General features: G+C 42.6%; 1 protein-coding gene across 1 annotated transcript in view; it reads right to left on the reverse strand.

The window, feature by feature from the left end:
• Window positions 1-2,896: 2,896 nt before the first annotated feature.
• LOC137368729 (NACHT and WD repeat domain-containing protein 2) overlaps window positions 2,897-24,524 on the reverse strand; it is a 212,687-nt gene continuing 191,059 nt past the window's right edge. Inside the window, exons 6-7 of the mRNA XM_068028946.1 lie at window positions 16,993-17,582; window positions 2,897-6,832 (exon numbers count right to left, since the gene is read on the reverse strand). Coding sequence (XP_067885047.1) covers window positions 2,897-6,832; window positions 16,993-17,582 — 4,526 coding nt within the window. The remainder of the gene's footprint in view (window positions 6,833-16,992; window positions 17,583-24,524) is intronic.

Genomic DNA, 24,524 nt, shown 5'->3' on the forward strand with positions numbered 1-24,524 from the left:
TGGAGTGCGACCTAGTTTCGGGACTGGTGACTGCAGGGTTTGTCCCTGGTTTGCCTGTGGACAGGGTTGACCTGCTCCGAGGTAATGATCTGGTAGGATGAAGGAGGTAGCTTCCCCAGTAGTGAAAGACAGACCGCAGAAGGTCAGAGACAGGGCAGTGACAGGAGATGGTCTCCTGCAGTTTCCCTGAATATGTAATGAATCAGGCCACGATCAAACCAGCTCTCCCAGAGGAGACTGAATTGGCACTGCAGGCAGATGACCATGATGTCTGTCTGTCTGAGACTTTCTTTGGAAAGTTAGAAGACCCAGGGAATGAGTTAAATGGATCTTCCCTAGCTGAGGCTCAGCGAGCTGACCCAGTATTGGGAGAGTTAGCAGAGGCTGCCCAGTCTGAAATCGAAGCAGAGGGAGTCCCTGATTGCTACTACTTAAAGAATGAGGTACTGATTAGGAAATGAAGTTTTCTTCACAGACCTGAGAGCAAGGAGTGGACAGTAGTTCACCAGCTAGTGATGCTGCAGAGGTACCGGAGAGAAATAGTAAGAATGGCCCATGAGATTGCAGTGGCTGTACATTTTGGTATACGAAAAACCAAAGCCCGTATAAGTCAGCAGTTTGACTGGCCAAAACGCCACAAAGATGTGGTGGACTACTGTAGGAGTTGCCACATGTGCCTGGTTGAGGGGAAACCCCAACCGACAGTGAAATCTGCACCCTTAAGTCCTGTACCTGTATTTAGAGGACCCTCCAGTAGAGGGCAATTGAACTGTAAGGGACTCCCACCGGGAACAAAGGGGACAGGCAGGCACAAGGCTAAGAAAGGAAAGGGGAAAAAGGGACAAAAAGGGCAGGTTAAAGGAAGTCTGGGAGGAATCCCGGATGAAAACCCCTACTGTCCAATCAGCCAACCCTGAAATGTTTGCAAAAATAGACCACACCTCCTCCTATGTAGATCCAGACACTAGAAGCACCCCACCAGAGTTGCTAACAGCATTTACAGGCACCAGTAGAGACAAAGAAAGTCCTCAAGAGGGCAGAGAATCGTGAGGGTGATGCCTGACTTTGTCAAAGTGCCGTAGGTAATGCAGTAGAATCTGGACAAATACCTGCAAGCAGGTGTGTCCCAGAAGACAAAGGGAAGGTTAGCAAAAAATCCCAACGCCACAGTCAGGAAAAAAGGGAACCAGCCATCCCCTGAGGTGAAAAGCCCTTGCATGACACATCAAGGCACTAAAAGAGAGTTCAGAGTGGAATTACCCACTGCCACCGCCCCTGAACAGAACTCCAACCTAGGGCATTTTAAACCTAACCTCCCCCACCCCCCTGCAGACCTCAACAAGAATAAAGCTCCCTTAGGCAGTCATGGAAATGTGAAAAAACTGTCCCAAAAACTGCATGTTTTTTGGGATGCCAGAAAGGGCTGTTAAAAGCAGCACTGCCACCAGGAAAAGACAGGCTGTAATAATTGTTAGGGTTCTGAATGAATGGGAGAGATGCATGTGTGTGTTCCTGTCCATATCATCTCTCTAGTCCCTTTTAATGAAATGCTCTTTTTTTTAAAAATCGCATTTCATTCTGCTGGGTGTAGAGGGATCATGCAGACCCCCATCTGCCAAGAATGAGGCATATTAATTTTGTCATATAAACATTGATTTTAAACTGTTGCTGGAGCGAAGAAAGGACTTGTTAAAAAAATCACCAGACACTTGGCTGGAAAAACATTTGCAGACAATGTTTGGAGAGACAAAGGACTATTCCCTGGTCCACTTAACCCAAAATGGACTTTGATCACCAGACACTGAAGGTGAGGAAGCTCACATTCCAAAAGACTGCTAAGATGGCAGAATCCACAAACAGAAGTGGTCAAACCAGTTAGTCACATGACTAATCTGCCAGGCAACCTGGGATTTTTTGAATTGTGCCAAGAGAAAGACTCAGAAGGCCGTTGAAACTGAAGCTGGAGCAAGGAAGCCTCTTTCTCTCTCTCTCTTTCTCACTTTCTCCTAAGCCACTGGACCCATGGAAGACACGTAAATTTCAAGAGGGAAAAGACTCCGACCTCGAAACAAGTTGAAGCGTGTACTGGGGCCCAACGAATTGCAAGTCTGACCGGCAATCAAAGACTTCACAGCAAACTCAAAGGACAGTAAAATAGAAATCCATCTTTTGCCTCAAACCTTTCCCCTTTATTCTTTTCTACTTTTCTGCCTCTATCTGCATGTGTGGTTATCACATACAAATGCTAATGTGGTCGCATCGCACATTCGTAGTCGGTAATTAGATTAGAGTTTAAGATCAATAAACTTCTACCTTTCTTGTTTAAAATCTAAGAAAACCTGTCTGAATTGATTTCTTTGCCTTACAATTGGAATGTAGTGAACAAGGATTCACTAAAGGGGAGCTAAAACACGGTGTTTTTCTAGAATTAAACTCTGTTACGGTTAAACCAGGCAAAGGCTGAGAAGGACCCCCTAGACCCCTTCTCACCTGGTCATAAGTTATTTCAGTCAGGGTCTTACTATGGGGTAAAGTTTACAAAGGAAATTTGAGTTTGGAGTAACATCATTTACTTAAAAATCCTTAACTGGTGAAACATTATGATAAGTTAGTTTATGTAAATAAGGAAGCATACTGAGCTCCAACTAGAGGAATGAAACAAAGCTGCGAACAGTCAGAAGAACCAAATGAAGATAAATATGTGGAGTGGAATAAATTACTTTACCCCTGAGATATTAGTCCCCCCTAAATAGTGAAGATCTCTTTTAAAGTAACAAAACTGTATAATACTTTAGAAGCATAAAAGAAATAGCTTTGAGTGACTTTCAAAATGGCACTCAGCATATAAAATATTTTTCTGTATACGTGACTCTTTTTGCACGCACAAAAACATGGCTTAGCTTTCTGCTGTGAAGTTTTGACATTTATAGTCTAATTGTAACGTCGAACATGCTTTTTCGGAGCAGTAAGGTTGCTTTTTGGTAAGTGCTGTCTCCTGTGTATCACTTGAATCGGAGACTGTAATCGGACTATCCCTGGCAAAGACCTCGGTAGACTCTCTCCATATGCAATCTGCTGTGTATTTGCACATAAAATTTGCACGCTTAGGTCTGATTTTCTGAGATGAGTTGTTAAAAATCTGTCGACTGTTTGAAGTGGCGATTTTAATTTTTAAGGCAGCGTCAACTCGATCTACGACAGTGTAGGTCCCGATGCTGCCATCATCAAAACCCACAATAATGTTCAGGTGTCGTTGTGACAGACTAAGAAAAGCTGGAGTCTTGTAAAGTGAACATGCTCCAATGTTTTTGCCATCAGCCAACCTGACGACTATTAAACTAGACACAGCCCCATTATCGTTGTCTTCACTGCAGTTTCTAAAACAAATGTACACCAGGTAACGGCCATCACGTGATAGTTTCTGACGCCAGATGATTCCAGTGGCAGGAACAAGGCGTAGCTTTCCATTGTGCAGATCCATGATATTAATGTTGTCATCGCCTCGGGACAAAATTCCCAGTTTCCCATTGGGAGATATCTGAAAATCCTCCAGGTTTTTCAGGAAATTATTAGGGAGCTGCACACGTCTGCACACTGCTTCCTCCGTCACACTCCAAACAAACAACGTTTCAGTCGACGTAATGAAAACCACATAGTCTGGAGAATCGGGGATAAGCTTGAAATTTACAATGGCTGTGCCATCGTCACAGCAGAACTTCTTTGTTACGCTTCCTGTCCACAAGCTAACAGCCAGCAGCTTGTTTTTTGAAACACCAATTACGAATGTGTTAGGATACGTGATAAATGCATTCTGCATGGGAACCAGAATATTGCAGACTTTGTGACCAGTAGACAGTCGCCATACCCGAGAGACACCTTGGTTACAGAGCGAGACTACAAACTGATCATTGTGTGTAATCAGTAGCTGGGATATCCGCTGCCCGTTGATGCGAAAGATGTTGTCCCCGGTAATGGTATTCCAGATGTATTGGATGCCTTTGTCGTCAGAAGTGACCATCAGCTCCCCTGAATGTGTGAGAACACAGTTTTCCACAATGCCATCATGTTTAAATACAGCTTCAATGTATCCTGTGCTGAAGCTCCATTTATGAACCGCTTCTGAGCCATCCAGTGTATAGATCAGTTCACCTCTGCCGGGCAGGAGAAGATTTTGAATTGCTTTCCCTGTTTTGTCAATGTTTGAGATCGCTGTTATGATGTCTATATCCCAGACAGAAAGAATACCATTGGTTGTCAAAGACAGCAACAAATTGTGTTGATTTGATTTGACCAACTTTACAATGGCTCCTGAAACTTCCTGCAAACTTGCCATACACTGTCCAGTATCTCTCCGCCACACAAAAATCGATGACATATGTTCCATTGAAGCAATAATCGAATCACCATTTTTGGAGAGGACTGCCGATATGAAGTGTTCATTGCGTTTTGCTTTGAATTTTTCAGCCACCTTCCATATGCTAGTGTCTAGCACTTCAATGCTGAAAGTCTTACATATGAGGATTGCACTTTGGTCTTCAGACAGCTCTAAACTCACCACTTCATTGTCTTTTCCTCTGCAGTCAAAGTCCTCGATAAGTTGGGGGTTGGTGATTTCATCTATATTCCAAACAGACAGGCTGCCTTCATTATCGATCATCACCATTTCTTGAGCTGCAGCCAGGATGAGAAGGGATTTCACATACCCACCAGAAAACTCTGACGTCACTGTGGAGAGCTTTTCACCACTTCCCAAGAGGAAAATGGTGTTTGTGTTCAGGTATTGTCCACAGAATGCATACACACCATCTGGAGAACATTGGACACAAGTAACTTCATACCAGCAATGGAACTGGTAAAGTGGCCAGCCATAAATTAGATCAATCACATGGACATCTTTACTCCCCTGCAACCATGCAAGGGCATGGTTAATCGATAATGTGAAGCCATAAATAAAACAGTTGCCTCCACCTGCAATGCAGTGTTTGGAGCCCTTGACTTCCACCTCTGATAATAGGCATGAATTATGATTGTCATATATCAACAATGTGTTCTTTGTTGTTGACACAACCAGGTACTTCTCGTCGTGAGTAAGTTTCATCCCTAGCACGGCTGAGTTTGCAGTTGTAATTTGGCGCAGAATCTGCCGGGACTCCACATCCCAGGTAGTAATGGAACCATTTTCTAATGCAGCAATGATCACGTGGGGACTCGATGTAGGCAGAACCTCGATCACGTGGATGTAACTGGTGGTAAGTGGGAGCCGTTCAGGGCTGTATGTCACATCCAAAGAGGAATGCAAAGGCACAATTGAGCAATACTTTGGGCCGTCTTTGTCACACTCTAATAAAAGGTGCCTCAGCTTTGGTAAAGAGCTAACAACAGGTAGAAGCCTTTGTTGTAACTCAGCAGACAGTGAACTTGGGTTCTTTGAAACTTTCAACTTGATGCCTCGCAGCGTCGTTGCCAGAAATTTCAGTTCTTTCTCCTGTGAATAATTGTAAGCGAGATCTATGTCAGAAAGGACTTTGTCAAGGTGACCAATTTTGATCATGGTATATAGCCAACTGAAATTCATAATGACACTATACATGAGATCGTCTGTCCTCCCACTTCTAGTCAAATGATGCAGTAGCTCAATACTTTTCCTATGATTCACAAAAAAGATGTCCGGCTCCAAAGAATTGCACTGGAAGACCCATGGCTGCTCAGGGGCTTGCCTGTCAAAACTTTTCTCGCCAGTCTGTTTTTCATCATTAATGCTTTTATTAATGTCGAGAGATTGAATATGATTTTGCTCAGGATGAAACAACCTTGGTCTCCCACCAGACCACACTCCTAAAAAGTAATCTGCCATGATGCTGTGCATTTCATGCATTTCTTCCTCGTTCTGCAGGTACAGTTTCTGAGCGATCAGATGAAGATGGCGATTTGCCCATACTAGAAGTGTGACGCTTCTCACCTGCCTCTCCACTAAGTAACCGTGCAGCTCTTCCTTCAGTCTTGCGATGAAATAATATGGTATCCGCAGTGGATTCCGAAGCTCGGAGTTTGCTGTGATTTCATTAAGAACATAGTTGTCAAGTGAAAGGACATCTTCCAGTTCCATTTCACTCAGTCCAGTTTTGGCCATTGTGATGAAGCCAAGAGCTCTTGAGACCAGCCTAGAACCACACTTATTTTCAAGGGACCTGAAAAGGTGCTCAATACTTTCATGTACCGTCACACAAAGTGAAGTGTCATCAACATCCTTGTGTGATCTCCACTGCCTGACCTCATGGTAAATCAGATTAACAAACATAGGCAGAGTACATTTTGAGAGCGCTTCATTAACATAGATCTGCTGACCTGAGGTGACCTTTCTTTTCACTTGTAGAAGCTGATGTTTAAGAATTTGGCTACACATCTTCCTGTCACGTTGGGGCAGCTCAATGTAGTTATCATTGTCCTGTATCAAGCACCTCAGCTTTTGTAGAATGCCGTGCTTGTTCGGCAGAGTTGATAATATTACACGTACTGAGCGAGGAAGGTGAATGGGGAGCCACCATAATTTGCGTGCCTCCTCACCATCCGAGAGCTGCTCCAGAGCATCAAAAATTAACACCAGTGGTCGATGAAATGAAGACTCATTCAGAAGGTTTATGAATAATTCCCGCAAGTCGTGTATTTTTTGAGGGTAATTGTGTATGAGGCATCGATAGTTAATGGCTAATTGCTCACAGAGACTTTGCAGTAGGGTTTTGAGCTCTGTACTTAACTCTGTTGTTCCCAAAAATCTCACAGTTATAACTGGTTCAGAATCGGGGCCCAGTTCCTTCTGAAGCCAAGAATAAGCCTGAAATGTAAAATAATATTACAAGATTTGTTGGTAACACATAAAATGATTTAATGATCATTTTCATTATTAAAAATGTGATGCTACTGGAAGGCATACATTAAAGTTGATTGAATTGCTAGGTGCAGACAGAAGCCCCATCAGTTTTAGTCACAAACTGTGTAACAGTTGTCATCAGTTCTTCAGATTAGGGATAATTCATTTCTGATTAGTGCACAGGGACAAAACAAAAGGTTACTATCTCTCATTCTCCTCTTCTTCAAATACTCTTTCCCCAGAATGTACCACATTTCATCTTAGAATGATTCCTAAATTCATATTCTGAAATTTTGTACAATGTATTAATTTTATGTTTTGTAAAACCACATAAAGTTAAAGGGGTAAGGCCTGTAACAGATCAAAATTCTTGTGAGTAATGCATACTTCCTGGAAGTGACATACTTATTCACTGTAAATATTTTTCCATGGAAGACCACCACTGCATAAAACAATATATCCACCTTGAGCAATGCCACATAAGGTATGATAGTATGCATTAACACGGTGTTTGGCAACCAATTTATCACTAGCTTGCAAGAACATGGTTTTTCTGGCTTACTTGCCATTCCAAACAAAATGAAGAAGGTTGTCAAGCACTTTCCTTGTGAAGAACAGTGTTATGTTAAATAAATATAACATAATTAGGTCCATAAATAATGTATTTATGGCATTGGATACTTCAGCTTTTGAAAAGCAAAAGCCACAGTCTATTAATTATAACATTTTCTGTTATTATAGTGGATCTGGGTGAAATGCATAGAGGAAAATCTAGTGGGGAGGATCATACTGTAATGGAGCCCAACCAATTTTTGACTGAAAAATTGAGTAGGCTACATTATAGGAGGGTGATCCTCCCTGCTGATTTTCCTTTATGCATTGAATCCAGGCCACCCTTTACATCAGGAGGAAAAGAGGAAAACCTATAGTAGTCGCAAACGGAGTGCATTGTAAACAGAGTGTAAAAGTTGGGAATTTGGTGAGAGTGAGAATTTGGTGTGGGGTGGGGGAGGCGCAGGAAGGGGGAACAGGGGCAGGAAGGGATGTGCTGCTTCTTGCCTCCAGTACTTTTAGTGGTATGTGTGAGCTTGAGACAGTAAGTATCTAAAAATTCTTAGCCAGTGTTGGTATTCAGCACAAGTTAGTGTGCAGAAAAAGGAAAAAAAAACTTACAAACCAAAAATGTAGATATAAATAATATGAATGATCTATACTAAAATATGGCAGAGCAGGTTGTATGTCTGCCCTGCAGTATGTGGCGCTTTGTGGACAGCGGGACTGTCCTGAGTGAACACATCTGCAGTACATGTCTGCATCTCTAATCTCTTTGGCTCAGAGTCATTGAGCTGGAGTGAGATTCTCAAACACATTAGGGAGGAAAAGGAGTATCTGGACAGTTTGGTCTAGACCTTGGTCACACCTTGTAGAGAAATGTAGGTTCAGCACAGGGTTGGTGTGGCCAATACTGTACAGAATAAGGGGAACCCTGGTGAGTTAGGGAATGAAGATCTGCAGAAACTGATCCTATCCAACTGGCACAATGTACTTGCTATCTGTCAGAATAAGGACAAAAGCAGTTGGAAGGACAGCCAGAATGCAGATCTTGATACCTTGGAGAAGAAGACTGTCCAAAGAAAGGAAGAGGAGGAGGAAGCCAAGTGTAATGTGGTAGTTTTAGGGGATTCAATAATTAGGGGGATGGATAGGATCCTTTGTAAGCAGGATCATAGAATCATAGAACGTTTACAGCTCAGAAAGAGGCCACTTGGCCCATCGTGTCCACGCTGGCTGAAAAATGAGCTGCTCAGCCAAATCCCACTTTCCAGCATTTGATCCGTAGCCCTGTAGGATACAACACTTGAGGTGCATATCCAGACACCTTTTAAATGAGATGAGGGTTTCTGCCTCTACTACCCTTACAGGCAGTGAGTTCCAGACCCCTACCACCCTTTGGGTGAAAAAAAAAATTTCCTCATCTCCCCTCTAATCTTTCTACCAATCACTTTAAATCTATGCCCCCTCGTCACTGATCTCTCTGCAAAGGTAAATAGGCCCTTCACCTCCACTCTATCCAGGCCCCTCACAATTTTGTACATCTCAATCAAATCTCCCCCCAGCCTCCTCTGTTCCAAGGAGAACAACCCCAACTTATTCAATCTTTCCTCATAGCTACATTTTTTCAGTCCTGGCAACATCTTCGCAAATCTCCTCTGTACCCTCTCCAGTGCAATTACATGCTTTCTGTAATGAGGTGACCAGAACTGCACACAGTACTCAAGTTGTGGCCTAACCAATGTGTTATACAGTTCCAGCATAACCTCCCTGCTCTTATTTCTATACCTCAGCTAATAAAGGAAAGGATTCCATATACCTTCTTAACCACCTTATCGACCTGTCCTGCCACCTTCAGGGATCTGTGGACATTCACTCTAAGGTCCCTCACTTCCTCTACACCTCTCAGTATTCTCCCATTTATTGTGTTTTCCTTTGCCTTGTTTGACCTCCCCAAATGAATCACCTCACACTTCTCCGGGTTGAATTCCATTTGCCACTTTTCTGCCCATCTGACCAATCCATTGATATCTTCCTGCAGTCTACAGCTATCCTCCTTGCTATCAACCACATGGCCAATTTTTGTGTCATCTGCAAACTTCTTGATTATGCTCCCCATGTTTACGTCCAAATCATTAATATACAACCACAAAAAGCAGGGAACCTGAGCCGTGCGGAATGCCACTGGAAACAGCCTTCCGTTGCCAAAACACTCGTCAACAATTACCCTTTGTTTCCTGTCACAAATCAAAAGAATCAAAAGTTCAACATAGTATATTGCCTACATAGTGCCAGGGTGAGGGACATCTCTAACCGACTTGAAAGGATATTCGAGAGGGAGGGGGAGGATCCAGTCGTTGTAAACCACATTGGGACCAACAACATAGGGAGGAGCAGGGAAGAAGTTAGGAGCTAAATTAAAGAACAGGACCTCAACAGTTGTTTTCTCTAGATTATTACAACAGCAACTTGTTATAGCACCTTTATTGTAATAAAATATCCAAAGCCTCTTCACAGAAGCATTATAAAGCAAAATTTGACACTGAGAGAAATAAGGAAATATTAGGTTAGATGACTAAAAGCTAGGTAAGTTTTAAGAATAAAAGAGAGGTAGAGAGGTGGAGGGGTTTAGGGAGGGGTACCATGTAGCTGAGAAATAGGAGGGGGCCAAGGATAAATCCTTGGAGGACACCAAAGGTAACAGTGTGGAAGCGGGAAGAGAAGCCATTACAGGTGATTCTCTGGCTATGATTAGATAGGTATAAATGGAACTAAGTGAGTACTGTTCCATCCAACTGGACGACAGTGGAGAGATGTTGGAAGAGAATAGTATGGTCAACCAAGTCAAAGGCTGCAGACAGGATGAGGAGGGAAAGTTTACAGTCAGAGGATGTCATTTGCAACTTTGATTAGAGCTATTTTGGTGCAGTGATACAGGTGGAAACCTGATTGGAGGGATCCAAACATGGAGCTCCAGGAAAGACGGGCACGGATTTGGGATGCACCAACAGAGAAAAATGGGAGGTTGGAAATAGGATGGTAGCTTGCAAGGACGGTGGAGTTAAGGGTTGGAGTTTTGAGGAGACGGACGATGACAGTAGATTTGAAGGAGGTACAATCCCTGAAGAAAGAGAACCATTAACAATATCGGCTAACATGGGAACTAGGAAGGGATGTTGGTTGGTCAGCAGTTTAGTGGGGATAGGGCTGAGGGGGCAGAAGATGGGTCTCATGGGCAAGATGAGCTCAGAGAGGGCATGAAGGGAGATACGAGAGAAACTAGAGAATGATGTGAATCTAGGGCTAGGGCAGGGGGAGCTTTATAGGAAGTTTGGCCTGGTGGGCTAATGGAGGAAGTGAAGTGGCAGATGTAGCTGATCGGATGGTTTCAATCTTAGTGCCAAAGAAGTCTATGAACTCCTCGCATTTGTTGTTGGAGGTGAGGGTGGCAGGGACAGGAGAAATGGGGTTAAGAAGATCATTTGCAGTATTACCTGAGCCGTGTACAAATTAGTGGAGGGATAAGCAGATTAGGAAGGTGAACATCTGGCTGAAGGACTGGTGTGGGAAAGAGGGGTTCCACTTTGTGGAAGACTGGCACCAGTCCTGGGACAGAAAGGAACTGTACTCTTGGGGGACAGGCTCCATCTCAATTGGATTGGAACCTGGGTCCAAGTGGAAGTGTAAATAGGGTGGTCTCAAGGACTTTAAACTCCTAAATGGTTGCGGGAGGGAGTGCTGGCTCAGGTGGAAAAGGTTGTATAAATAATGGTTTGATAACAAATAAAAGAGAAGAGAAGAGCATTACAGGTAAAGGGAAAACTAAAAGATGTAAAGCAATTAAACCAGGAGAGAGAAATAAGAAACGTTAAAGCTGAAGGCCAGGTTAGAGTGTGTGATACAAATATATGTTCTTTATACAAACACACAGAGTATAAGGAACAAATTGAGTAAATTGCAGGGGCAAATTCAACTTGCAAGAGATGACATGGTAGCCATTGCTGAGACATGGGCATGAGGTATCGCGACCCTGACGTCAACCCACATAGGGGTCCCGAATCCGCTCACGTTGTCAGCGGCCCGCTGGCGCAGCCTTCAGGAGGCAACCTCCTAATTGGTTGCCTTCATGTCCTTAATGAGCTCCCGAGGCTGTAGGCCCTTTCAGAAGGCTTACAGCGATGTCAGGCTAACAGCCCCACTGGAGAGGTGGATCTTGCTAAGGCAGTCAGGTGAGCGCACTCGGTTGCCAACATAGAATTCATGAAATTAAAAGGGCCGATGCTGGTAGGGCCATTGGATTGGAGAGGACACCCCTCCTCCACAGGACTATAATGGACGGGGCTCTGGCCTTTCATCCCCACGGTCCGGTCATTGGGGCATGGCACCTCCGGCTCTGATGGCCTCCTGGCCTGCCGTCGGGTGGTTGCCTCCATTGAGCTGGTGTCCTCTGCACACGGTGGGGGGCTGCTCTGACATTGGTAAAATACCAGCACTGGTGCAAAATGGCCCCTAAGTAGAGCCGTAATTGCACTATTTGGCTGACCGCCTTCATGGAGTGGGCAGCCGACCCGTTTCCCTGTCCACCTCTGGGAAGGTCCTCCAGAGGCGGGAATGCCCTCCCAATGTGGCTCTCCCCTATTTTCTTGGCACCACCACCCCTTCCACCTCCAACCCCGTCTCCACAGAGATGAGAAGATCCAGCCCATGGTTGCAAGACTGGGAAATAAATATACCAGGTTATATGTTTTCAGGAAAGATAGGGAAAATGGTAGAGGGGGAGGAGTAGACTTAGTGTTCAGGATGAAATCACTGCAATGATAAGAGAGAATATAAGCAGGCAGTGAAGACTTTATGGGTAGAATTAATAAATAGAAAAGGATTTGAGTGGGACTTGTGTATAGGCCTCTTGGTAGCAGCTGTGAAGTTGTAGATTGTATAAATGCTGAAATTAGACATGTAAGTAAAAAAGGCAGAGTGGTTTTAATGGGGAATTTTTACTTTCATATAGATTGGAATAAGCAGACTAGCACATGTCAGATAGTGAATTTCATCTGTGTTCTTGAGAGTGTATCATGCAGCAATATTCCTAGAACCAACAAGGGGCAGGCCGTATTAGATTTAGTAATGAATAATGAGGCAGATTTAGTTACTGGCCTAACAGTGCGCTAACACTTATTTAATAGCGATCATAATATGATTGAGTTCAATATTATGTTTGAAAGGGGGAAAGGCGAAACAGCTACTATCATTCTGGATTTAGATAAGGCTGACATCAATGTGATGAGACAGAGACTGTCCATAGTAAACTGGGAAAAACTGCTAACTGGTAAAGAGACAGGAGATCATGGGGAGGTGTTCAAAAAAAGAATATGTGATACAGAGCCAGTTTATACTGCTAAGGGGCAAGAGCTCTACTTGCTAAAACAAGGCCATGGATGATTAAAGATATATGAGACAACATAAAACCTAAAGAAAAAGCATACAAGAATTCAAAAAATAGCACAGATCCTGGCAAATGGGAGAGATAAAAAGAACAGCAAAGGGTGACAAAACTGATAATATGAACTACACAATTGGAGAATGAAAAACTTGCAAAGGATATCAAAATCAGCGCAAAGTATTTTTATAATCATATTAGGAAAAAGGGTGGTCAGGATCAATTGAAAACTGATAACTGATATTGTCAATGAATATAAGGAAATGGCAAACATGTTGAATAATTACATTGCTTCAGTATTTACAGTAGAGGAAGAGGTCAGCATGTCAGACATTCCAAGGAAATATTGTATCAGGGTCAGGGACTCACCAAAATTAACATAAGCAAAATAACAGTAATGAAGAAAATATTGACACAAAAGATTGACAGGTCCTCAGCATCAGATGGTTCCCACCCCATGGTTTTAAAGGAAGTAGGTGAGAGCATGACAAATGCCCTAATTATAATCTTCCAAAGTCCCCTCAATTCAGGAACCGTTCCTTTAAGTTAGAAAATTATGCATGTCACTCCACTATTTAAAAATGGTGAAATAGGGAAACCAGAGAATTATACACCAGTTAGCCTAAAATCTTTCATTGGGAAATTATTCAAGTCTAGAAGTAAGTATAGGGTGGCTGAACACTTTGAAAATTTTCAGCTGATCAGAGAAAGCCAGCATGACCTTGTAAAACATAGGTCATGTCTGAGTTTCGAAGAATGAGAGGTGATCTCATTGAAACCTACAAAATATTTAAAGGGATAGACAGGGTAAATGCAGCTAAAATGTTTCCCTGGTTGGGGAATCTAGAACCAGGGGTCACAATTTCAAAATAAGGGGGAAGCCACTTAGGCCAGAAATGAGGAGAAATTTCTTTACTCAGAGAGTTGTGAATCTTTGGAATTCACTACCCCAGAGGGCTGTGGAAACTCAGTCATTGAGTATGTTTAAAGCAGAGATTGACAGATTTCTAAATACAAATGACATAAGGGGCTATGAGGATAGTGTGGGAAAAAGGCTTTGAAGTGGATGATCAGCCATGATCAAATTGAATGGCAGGGCAAGGCTCGATGGGTTGAATGGCCTACTCCTGCTCCTATGTTCCGATGAACCTAATTGAATTTTTTGAAGAGATGACTAAAATAGTGAATAGGGGAATACCTGTTATTGATATGGACTTCCAGAAGGTATTTGATAAAATCCCTCATAACCGACTGTTAGCTAAAGTTGAAGCTCATTGATTTGTAGGCAAATTATTGACTTGGTAAGGAAATTGCTTGATTAGCAGGAGATAGGCAGTAGGGATAATGGACAGGTACTGTAATTGGCAGGATGTCACTGGTGGTATCCCACAAGGATCTATGCTGGGGCTTCAACCATTCACCGTATTTGTTAACGACTTGGATAATGGAATAGCCACATATCCAAGTTTGCCGATGACAGAAAGATAAGTGTCAGTGTGCAGTGTAGATTAGCCATGATCTTATTGAATGGCGCAGTAAACCAGGCTTGAAGGGTTAAATTGCCTATGTTCTAGATGGAAGCATAAAATTACATAGATATTAATAGATTAAGTGGATGGGCAAAACTATGGCAAATGGATTTCAGTGTAGACAACTGTAACATCATATACTTTGGACCTAAGATGAATTTCAATGGTCCTAAAAAAGATGGAACAGGGTACTTTCTAAATGATGAAAATTTAGAAACAGTGGAGATCCAAAAAAACTTGGGGGCCTAGGACAAAGATCATTAAAATGCCATGAACAGTTACAGAAAATAATCAGCAAAACAAATGAAATGCTGGTCTTTCTTCTAGAAGACTAGAATACAAGGAGGTAGAAGTCATTCTACACGATACAAAACCCTGGTCCGAGCACACCTGGAGAACTGTGAGCAGTTCTGGGCAGAAAACCATAGGAGGGATATATTGGCCTTTGAGGGAGTGTGGTGTATAATTATTAGAATGATACCTGGACACCAAGGATTGAGTTATGAGGAGAGATTACACAAAGTAGGGTTGAATTCTCTGGAATTTAGAAGATTAAGTGGTGGTTTGATTGAAGTTCACAAAATATTATGGGGAACAGATAGGATTAGATAGAGAGAAATTATTTCCACTAGTTGGAGAGTTTAGAACTAGGGTGAATAATCTAACAATTAGAGCTAGACCTTTCAGGAGTGAAATTGGGAAACACTTCTACACACAAAGGCTGGTAGAAGTTTGGAACCCTCTTCTGCAAATAGCAATTGATGCTAGATCAATAGTTAATATTAAATGAGATTGATCGATTTTTGTTGACCAAAGAGATTAAGGGATATGGGGCAAAGGTGGTTATATAGAGTTTGGTAGCGGATCAGCCATGATCTAACTGAATGGCAGAACAGGCGCGAGGGGCTAAATGGCCTACTCCTGTTCCTACCCCTGAAAGTGCTGAGATAAAAGAAGAAAATGAAAGAAGAGGGTGATCAAATTATGAAACATAGAATTAATTGTTTTACCAATTGGTCAATAGTTCCCATTATTAGGCTGTATCTAAAATATTAATTGATAGATATCTAGCAAAATTAGTACCTGTCTGAAAAATTGGTGATTCTATCCTATAGCCTTAGAAACTTGTTCCGTTCAGAAAGCAATGCAATCCACAAAGTGATGTCTTTTTTCAATTTTTGAACATAAATAAATGGCTGTAGATGTCTGCTCTGATCACTTGAATGTGGATTTGCAGTATAGGAGTAAAGACATAACTTAGCTGCTTGTGAAATCTACCTAGTAATGTAGTTGCCAAAATTCTGTTATCTTGTAATCAAAATTTACAACATATAACTAACCGTTACTGACTGAGCACAGGTACCTGGAGCATGCACAAAACTAATAAAAAACCTGCTTTCCTTTGGTACCCCACCAATCACCAGGTTCTAATGTTTGAGACAACTTTCATTGTTATAGCTGTCTCCAGCTGCTGTGTGTTAAATATTACATAGTGTACACCTGTGGACAGTTTAAGGATTAGATTAAATGCAGCTGTGCTAATAAATCCCCTGCATATTTATGAAAAATCTTAAGAATGCCTCATGATTTTGTCAGCAAAACAACGGATGCTGTGGGCAAAACAATTGGTATCTATGGTTACTAAAACGTGACAAAGTGGAAAATGCTGGAAACACTCAGCAGGTGGGGCAGCATTGTAAGAGAGAGAAACAGAGTTAACGTATCAGGTCGATGACCTTTCATCAGAACTGGAAAAAGTTAGAGATGTAACAGGTTTTAAGCAAGTACAGAGGCAGGGAAAGGGTGGCGAGTGGGGGAGGTGGAAAATAACAAAAGGGAAGGTATGTAATAGGAAGACAAGTGAGATTAAATGACAAAGGGATGCCGCTGTAAGGAAAAAGGAGATGTTAAAAGATGGGTTTAGAGGTTCAATAGGACAAGCAGAATCATCACCCACAGCTGCCTTCCATCTGAAAACAAAAAGAATTGGGGCAGAAATTATGATTTGAAATTGTTGGACTTTGAGTCCAGAAGGCTGTAAGGTGCCTAATCGAAAGATAAGGTACTGGTACTTGGCTTATGATGAGCTTCATTGGAACACTGCAAGGGGGGGCCACCCCTTTCCCTGCCTCTGTACTTGTTTAAAACCTGTTATAACTAACTTTTTCCAGTTCTGATGAAAGACCAATGACTTGAAATGTTAAACTGGCGTGACCTTAACTAAAAAACTTAAGAATTATATATTTTAAAAAGGAAAAAAATTTTACAATTTAAATTTATCTAAACAAGACTAAAATCAGGAAGAAATCTGAGAAGTCTCGTCTTTGTTAAAATCAATTTTATCCTGGCCTAATAAATGGAAGGTCATGAAGAATAGATGAGTGATAGACATTTAAATCAGACTCCATCCACTAGCCTGACATGAATATGACTTTAAGATGACATTTGTCATCTGAAGGTGGAACTTTTTTTATTCTGACTTTCCAGACCATTTAATTGTTTATTTTCATTCAAACCAACACAGATTTATAATGATATTGTAAATTGACTTTGATTGATCCAATACAATAATCAGATATTAAAGTACATTGATAAGCTTCCTTTACCTGTTGTGCCACTTTTGCCAGTAGAAGTGTTTTGCCTGTGCATGGCCCACCATAGACAACAAGTGGACTCATTTGTCCTGCTTTGCAAGGCAGTATATACTTTTTTATGAGGTTCAGAGCCTCACATTGGTACTGGTAGAAAGACGAGTACATTTTACAAAGGGACAAGTGCTGCAGAACCTCGTCGTAAAGTGCATCAGTTTCAATATCAAAGTTTTGTTGAACTGTAGACTGGATAATGTCAATCATATCATCATAGAACTGTTTACAAAGACCTTCAACATAGTGATTCTCCACATCCTCTGAATATCCAAGTTTCATATTGCAGTGTGTAATGGACGTGTATACTCTTAAGTTGGACGAAGCAACAATTGTAGGAATAAACTCATCCCTGAGCTTCTCAAGCTTGTCATTTGCAACTGGGTCTCGTATAAGCTTTCCATTGACCTCTATGACATCTGTGTATCGGCCCATATCCGGGTTCTTCACATGGCGGTCAATGTGAGCAATCTTCCTGATGTAACATACGCACTTTCTTAGAAATGCTGGCGTTTGGTTTCCTAGGGCAAACTCAAACTCATCCTCGATTGCTTTAAGAAAAGAGAACTAATATCAGTATTTTTTGAATAAAGGGTCACAGCAAGTCAATATATTTGTCAAGGATGAACTTTACCAACACAATTATAAGACTCTTGTCCATAGACATCTTTAGGAGCTGTCAGAAAGATATGGAGTGTTGACTATGTATTTGGTTTAAATGTAAGACCCTTTCCTAAGATAAAAGTACATCATAATTTGTCAGACTTTCTATGCTGATGTGAAACCAGGGCAAAGCAAAGAGCTGTAAGGAAATCAGGACCTGTGAGAAAAGAGACTGAAATACTTAGGTAAAGAGTTAACCATGTTGTGCACTGCAGGTCATGAACAGAATGACGGACTAACTGACAACATATCAGTTCAATCTTGACAAGTTTAATGTAACTAAATGAACACACTGTGAATGTGATTTCTTTTACACAGAGATGGTAATCTCTGATGAAAATTACAGTCTCAAATATTGCACAATTCCATTAATAGAGGCTTCCTCTGTCCTGGGTCAGGATTCAGTTCTCTGTTTCTGTGTCCCTGTATGACTGTCATCCAGCTGCTGGCTTCGGGTGGCCAGAAGTAAGTGTGGATATGATTAGCAAATGTAAAAGTAAATCAAGGTGGAATGTTTTCATTATCCAGGTGTGAATATACCATCCTTGATAAAATTGACAAGGCAATGTTTTCCTCACCTTTTCTATTGAGAGTGGTAAATATTTTTTACATATTTAAAAAAATACTAGCCTTGAAATTACTGTGAGCAATAATAACATACACAAACTTAACATGTTTCTCGACTATTTGAACAGCAGCATTACAATAAATAGATTAACATGCAATGAGATAAAGACAGTAGTGAGAAAGGATCTTAGACCAGAAAATCAGGATGTAGAAACAGTATGGGTGGAGCTAAGAAATAACAAAGGGCAAGAAACACAGGTGGGAGTAGTTTACAGGCCTCCTAATGGTAGTTATAGAGTTGGACGGAGTATAAATCAGGAAATAAGAGGAGCATGCTACAAGGGGAATGCAATAATCATGGGGGAATTTAATCTTCATAAAGACTGGGCAAACCAAATAGGCAAAAGTAGCTTGGAGGGCAGATATGTGGACTGCTTTTGAAACAGTTTTCTAGAACAATGTGTTGGATTTTAATGTGCAGACACGCTGCGAGTGAGGTGGCCTGAAAGTGCACGGGAAACCTGGAAGAATGTGAAGCGTGTCTATAAGATTTTTAACGCAGCCACTTCATTAGCATCTGATTTCCAGGTTTCCTGCCCAATTAGCTCAACTCCAGTATTTAAAGGATGCTCCAAACATGTAAGTTGAAGCAGTTGGAGTTGGGGAGGAGGGAGAAAGAAGTGTTGCCATAGAAGGTAGATGGTCAAAATATGTGCCCCACTTCACTGATTCACTAGGTCTGCTACTGTGGGCTGTGAGGACCCAGAGGGTATTAATATTCCCTAGCAATGAAAGGAAGAAGCTGGCTGGGGAAACCAAGAAAGCATGGTTGAAGGTGACACAAGAGATCATCAGCAGAAGCATACTGTCATGTTCTTGGATCCAATACAGGGAGTTTCTCAATGACCTAACCAGGGCACTTCCTCACATACCCATCCATCCATCCTTCCATCAGTGACACTCACCCTCATTCTTCTGCAATGTCATGCCTAACCCTCATAGTCACCCTCAACAAATACTCTACATCCATCGGGTGAACACATGTCATTACTGTCTCACTCACAGGCCTCTTCTTTCTTGCAGGATTTGTAAACTGTTCCTTTGGTTTGTAAAATAGTGCTTGTCACTCCACTATTTAAGAAAGGTAAGAGAGGAAAACCAGGGAATTATCAACCAGTTAGCCTATCATCTGTTATTGGGAAATTACTAGAGTCTATAATTAAGGATAGGCTGACTGAACACCTTGAAAATATTCAGCTGATTGGAGAGAGCCAGCATGGATTTGTAAAGAGTAGGTCATGCCTGATGAACCTGATGGTATTTTTTGAATAGGTGACTAAAATAATGGACAGGGATGTTATTTATATAAACTTCCAGAAGGCATTTCACAAAGTGCCTCATAAGAGACTGTTAGCTTAAAGTTGAAGCTCATGGAATTGAAGACAAATTATTGACCTGGATAAGAAATTGGCTGAGTGGCAAGAGATAGAGAGTAGGGACAATGGACAGATACTCTAATTGACAAGATGTTACTGGGGTGTCCCACAAGGATCTGTGTTGGGGCCTTAACTATTCACTGTATTTATTAACAACTTAGATGATGGGATAGGAAGTCACATAGCCAAATTTGTGGATGACACAAAGGCAGACAGCATCGTAAGCAGTGTAGATGTAAGCATAAAATTACAGAGATATTGATAGATTAAATGGGCAAAGCCATAGCAAATAGATTTCAATGGACCTAAAAAGTATGGAACAAGGTATTTTCTAAATGGTGAAAATCAAGAAACATTGACGGTCCAAAGACACTTGGGATCCAGGTACAAAGATCATTAAAATGCCATGAACAGTAACAGAAAATAATCAAAAAGGCTAATGTAATGCTGGCCTTTCTTCTAGAGGACTAGAATACAAGGGTTCAGCTATAAAAAGCCCTGGTTAGATCACATCTGGAGTACTGTGAGCAGTTCTAGGCATCACACCTTAGGAAGGAAATATTGGCCTTGGACAGAATGCAGCGTAGGTTTATCAGAATGCTACCTGGACTCCAAGGATTAAATTATGAGGACAGATTACACAAACTATGGTTGTATTCCATGGAATTTAGAATGTTAAGGAGTGATTTCATTTAAATTTTCAAGATATTAAGGTGAACAGACAGGTTTAGAGAGAGAGAAACTATTTCCACTGGTTGGGAAGTTTTAGAATTAGAGGGCATAGTCTCAAAATTAGAGCCAGACCTTTCAGTAGTGTAATTAGGAAAGATCACACACAAAGGGTGGTAGAAGTTTGGAAATCTCTTCCGCCAATGGCAATTGGTGCTAGATCAATTGTAAATTTTATATCTGAGATTGATAGATTTTTGTTATCCAAACATATTAAGGGATATGAGGCCAAGGCAGCTATATGGAGTTAGGATGCAGATCAGCCAAGATTTCATCAAATTGTGGTGGAACAGCTCAGGGGGCTAAATGGGCTGTTCTGATGTTCCTCTGATAGCACAGAACACAAAGGAGAGGCAGAGAATCGGAGGTGGCCTTTCACAGATCTCACAGCTAACAGTTATAGAGGAGGAGGTGCTGGAGATGGGGACTGAATTAACTATATATGGCAGACAACATTTACTCATGTTGACTTGATGTCAACAGCGAGTGATCATGTGCCTAGTGATAAACTTCAATCATTCTTACCTTGACAGTCCTCATTTATGTCTTAACACGCATCAGATCTGCATGTCTCCAGCAGGAATTCGTCAAGGTCACTGCCACTGCCACTGCCAACTCCTCAGAGCTCAATCCCTCAAAGGGTGCACCATCACAGGACTTATGCAGTCCTTGCACCGGCTAAGATACTTGCACTTTGGTGAGACCAGTTGAAGAGATAAAAGCAAAATACTGCAGATGTTGGAAATCTGAATTAAAAACAAGAAATGCTGGAAATACTCAGCAGGTCTGGCAGCATCTGTGGAGAGAGAAGCAGAGTTAACGTTTCAGGTCAGTGACCCTTCATCAGAACTGGCAAAGGTCAGAAATTTTATTTTTATTTATTTTATTTAGAGATACAGCACTGAAACAGGCCCTTCGGCCCACCGAGTCTGTGCCGACCAAGAACCACCCATTTATACTAAAACTACAGTAATCCCATATTCCCTACCACCTACCTACACTAGGGGCAATTTACAACAGCCAATTTACCTATCACCTGCAAGTCTTTGGCTGTGGGAGGAAACCGGAGCACCCGGCGAAAACCCACGCGGTCACAGGGAGAACGTGCAAACTCCACACAGGCAGTACCCAGAATCGAACCTGGGTCCCTGGAGCTGTGAGGCTGCGGTGCTAACCACTGCGCCACTGTGCTGCCCAAATGTAATAGGTTTTAAGCAAATAAAGCGGGGGTGGGGCAAGAGATAACACAAGGGAAGGTGTTGATAGGACAGGGTCACAGATAATAACCACCAAGAAGGTCATGGAGCAAAGGCAAATGGTATGTTAATGGTGTGCTGAACACAAAGCGTCAGTGCAGAGAGGGTGTTGATGGACAGAAAAATGAACAGCCCTGGCCCAAAGCACAAACATGAAAAAAAAACAGTGGGCAGGCACATGGTAAAAAAACAATGAATCATGAAACAAACTAAAATAAAATAAAATAAGAAATAAAAAAGAAAAAATAACTACAAATAAAAAGCGGGCCCATCATGCTCTGAAATTATTATTTTTTTTATTCGTTCATGGGATGTGGGCATCGCTGGCCAGGCCAGCATTTATTGCCCATTCCTAATTGTCCTTGAGAAGGTGGTGGTGAGCTGCCTTCTTGAACTGCTGCAGTCCATGTTCAGTCCGGCAGGCTGCAGCATGCCTAATCGGTAAATGAGATGCTGTTCCTCGAGCTTGCGTTGATGTTCACCGGAACACTGCAGCAAGACCAGGACAGATATGTGGGCATGAGAGCAGGGGGATGTGTTGAAATGGCAAGTAACCGGAAGCTTGGGGTCATGCTTCTGGACTGAGCGGTGGTGTTCCGCAAAACGGTCACCCAATCTGCATTTGGTCTCCCCAATGTAGAGGAGACTACATTGTGAGCAACGAATACGGTATACTAAATTGAAAGAAGTACAAGTAAATCGTTGCTGCACCTGAAAAGAGTGTTTGGGGCCTTGGATAGTGAGGAGAGAGGAGGTAAAAGAGTAGGTATTATACCTGCTGCGATTGCATAGGAAGGTGCCGTGGGAAGGGGACGAGGTGTTGGGGGTAATGGAGGAGTGGACCAGGGGTGTCACAGAGGGAACGATCTCTTTGGAATGCTGACAGGGGAAGGGAGGTGAAGATGCGTTTGGTAGTGGCATCACGCTGGACGTGGCGGAAATGGCAGAGGATGATCCTTTGGATGTGAAGGCTGGTGGGGTGGAAAGTGAGGACAAGGGGAACCCTGTCGCTGTTCTGGGAGGGAGGGGAAGGGGTGAGGGTAGATGTGTGGGAAATGGGCTGGACATGGTTGAGGGCCCTGTCAACCACAGTGTGGATGCATACTCGGTTGAGGAAAATGGAAGACATATCAAAACCGCTGTCGTGGAGACGGAGAAACTGGGAGAATGGAATGGAGTCCTTACAGGAGGCAGGGTGTGAAGAAGTGTAGTCGAGTTAGCCGTGGGAGTTGGTGGGCTTATAATGGATATTAGTAGACAGCCTATCCCCAGAGATGGAGACAGAGAATTCGAGGAAGGGAAGGGAAGTGTCGGAGATGGACCATGTAAAGGTGAGAGAGGGTGGAAATTGGAAGCAAAGTCCCTATTCACCACCACCTCCTCCGCCTGGCTGAACTTGGTCTCACATTGAACAACTTTTCCTTCAACTCCACTCACTTCCTTCAAGTAAAAGGTGTTGCTATGGGTACCCGCATGGGTCCTAGTTATGCCTGTCTTTTTGTAGGACATGTCGAACATTCCTTGTTCCAGTTCTACTCAGGCCCCCTCCCCCAACTCTTTTTCCGGTACATTGATGACTGTATCGGTGCCATTTCCTGCTCCCACCCTGAACTGGAAAACTTTATCAACTTTGCTTCCAATTTCCACCCTTCTTTCATCTTTATATGGCCCATCTCCGACACTTCCCTTCCCTTTCTCGACTTCTTTGTCTTCATCTCTCGGGATAGGCTGTCTACTAATATTCATTATAAGCCCACCAATTCCTACAGTTACCTCGACTACACTTCTTCACACCCTGCCTCCTGTCAGGGCTCCATTCCATTCTCCCAGATTCTCCGTTTCCGACGCATCTGCTCAGATGATGCAACCTTCCACGACAGCGCTTCTGATATAACCTCCTTTTTCCTCAACCGAGGAATCCCCCCCACCGCCACTGTGGTTGACAGGGCCCTCAACCGTATCCGGCCCATTTCCCGCACATCTACCCTCACCCCTTCCCCTCCCTCCCAGAACCGCGACAGGGTTCCCCTTGTCCTCACTTTCCACCCCACCAGCCTCCACATCCAAAGGATCATCCTCCGCCATTTCCGCTACTTCCAGCGTGATGCCACTACCATACGCATCTTCCCCTACCCTCCCCTCGCACCATTCCGAAGGGATTGTTCCCTCCGCGACACCCTGGTCCACTTCTCCAGTACCCCTAACACCTCGTCCCCTTCCCGTGGCACCTTCCCATGCAATCGCAGGAGGTATAATACCTGCCCTTTTACCTCCTCTTTCCTCACTATCCAAAGCTCCAAACACTCTTTTCAGGTGAAGCAGCGATTCAGTATACTGTATTCTTTCAATTTAGTATACTGCATTCGCTGCTCACAATGTTGTCTCCTCTACATTGGGGAGAACAAGTACAGATTGGGTGACCACTTTGCGGAACACCTCCACTCAGTCCGAAAGCATGACCCCAAGCTTCTACTTGCTTGCCATTTCAACACACACACCCCGCTCTCATGCCCATTTATCTGTCCTAGGCTTGCTGCAGTGTTCCGGTGAACATCAACACAAGCTCGAGGAACAGCATCTCATTTACTGATTAGGCATGCTACAGCCTGCCGGACTGAACATCGTGTTTAATAATTTCAGAGCAGTTATTTTATTCTTTTTGCTTTTTATTTTATTTTGGTTTGTTTCATCATTCAATTTTTTTTTTACCATGTGCCTGCCCACTGTTTTGTTTCATGTTTGTGCTGTTCATTTTTCTGTCCATTAACACCCTCTCTGCACTAACGCTTTGTCTTTCGGCGCACCATTAACATACCATTTGCCTTTGCTCCATGACCTTCTT

This window comes from Heterodontus francisci, chromosome 1, assembly GCF_036365525.1.
Source record: "Heterodontus francisci isolate sHetFra1 chromosome 1, sHetFra1.hap1, whole genome shotgun sequence".
Taxonomy (NCBI): Eukaryota; Metazoa; Chordata; class Chondrichthyes; order Heterodontiformes; family Heterodontidae; genus Heterodontus; species Heterodontus francisci.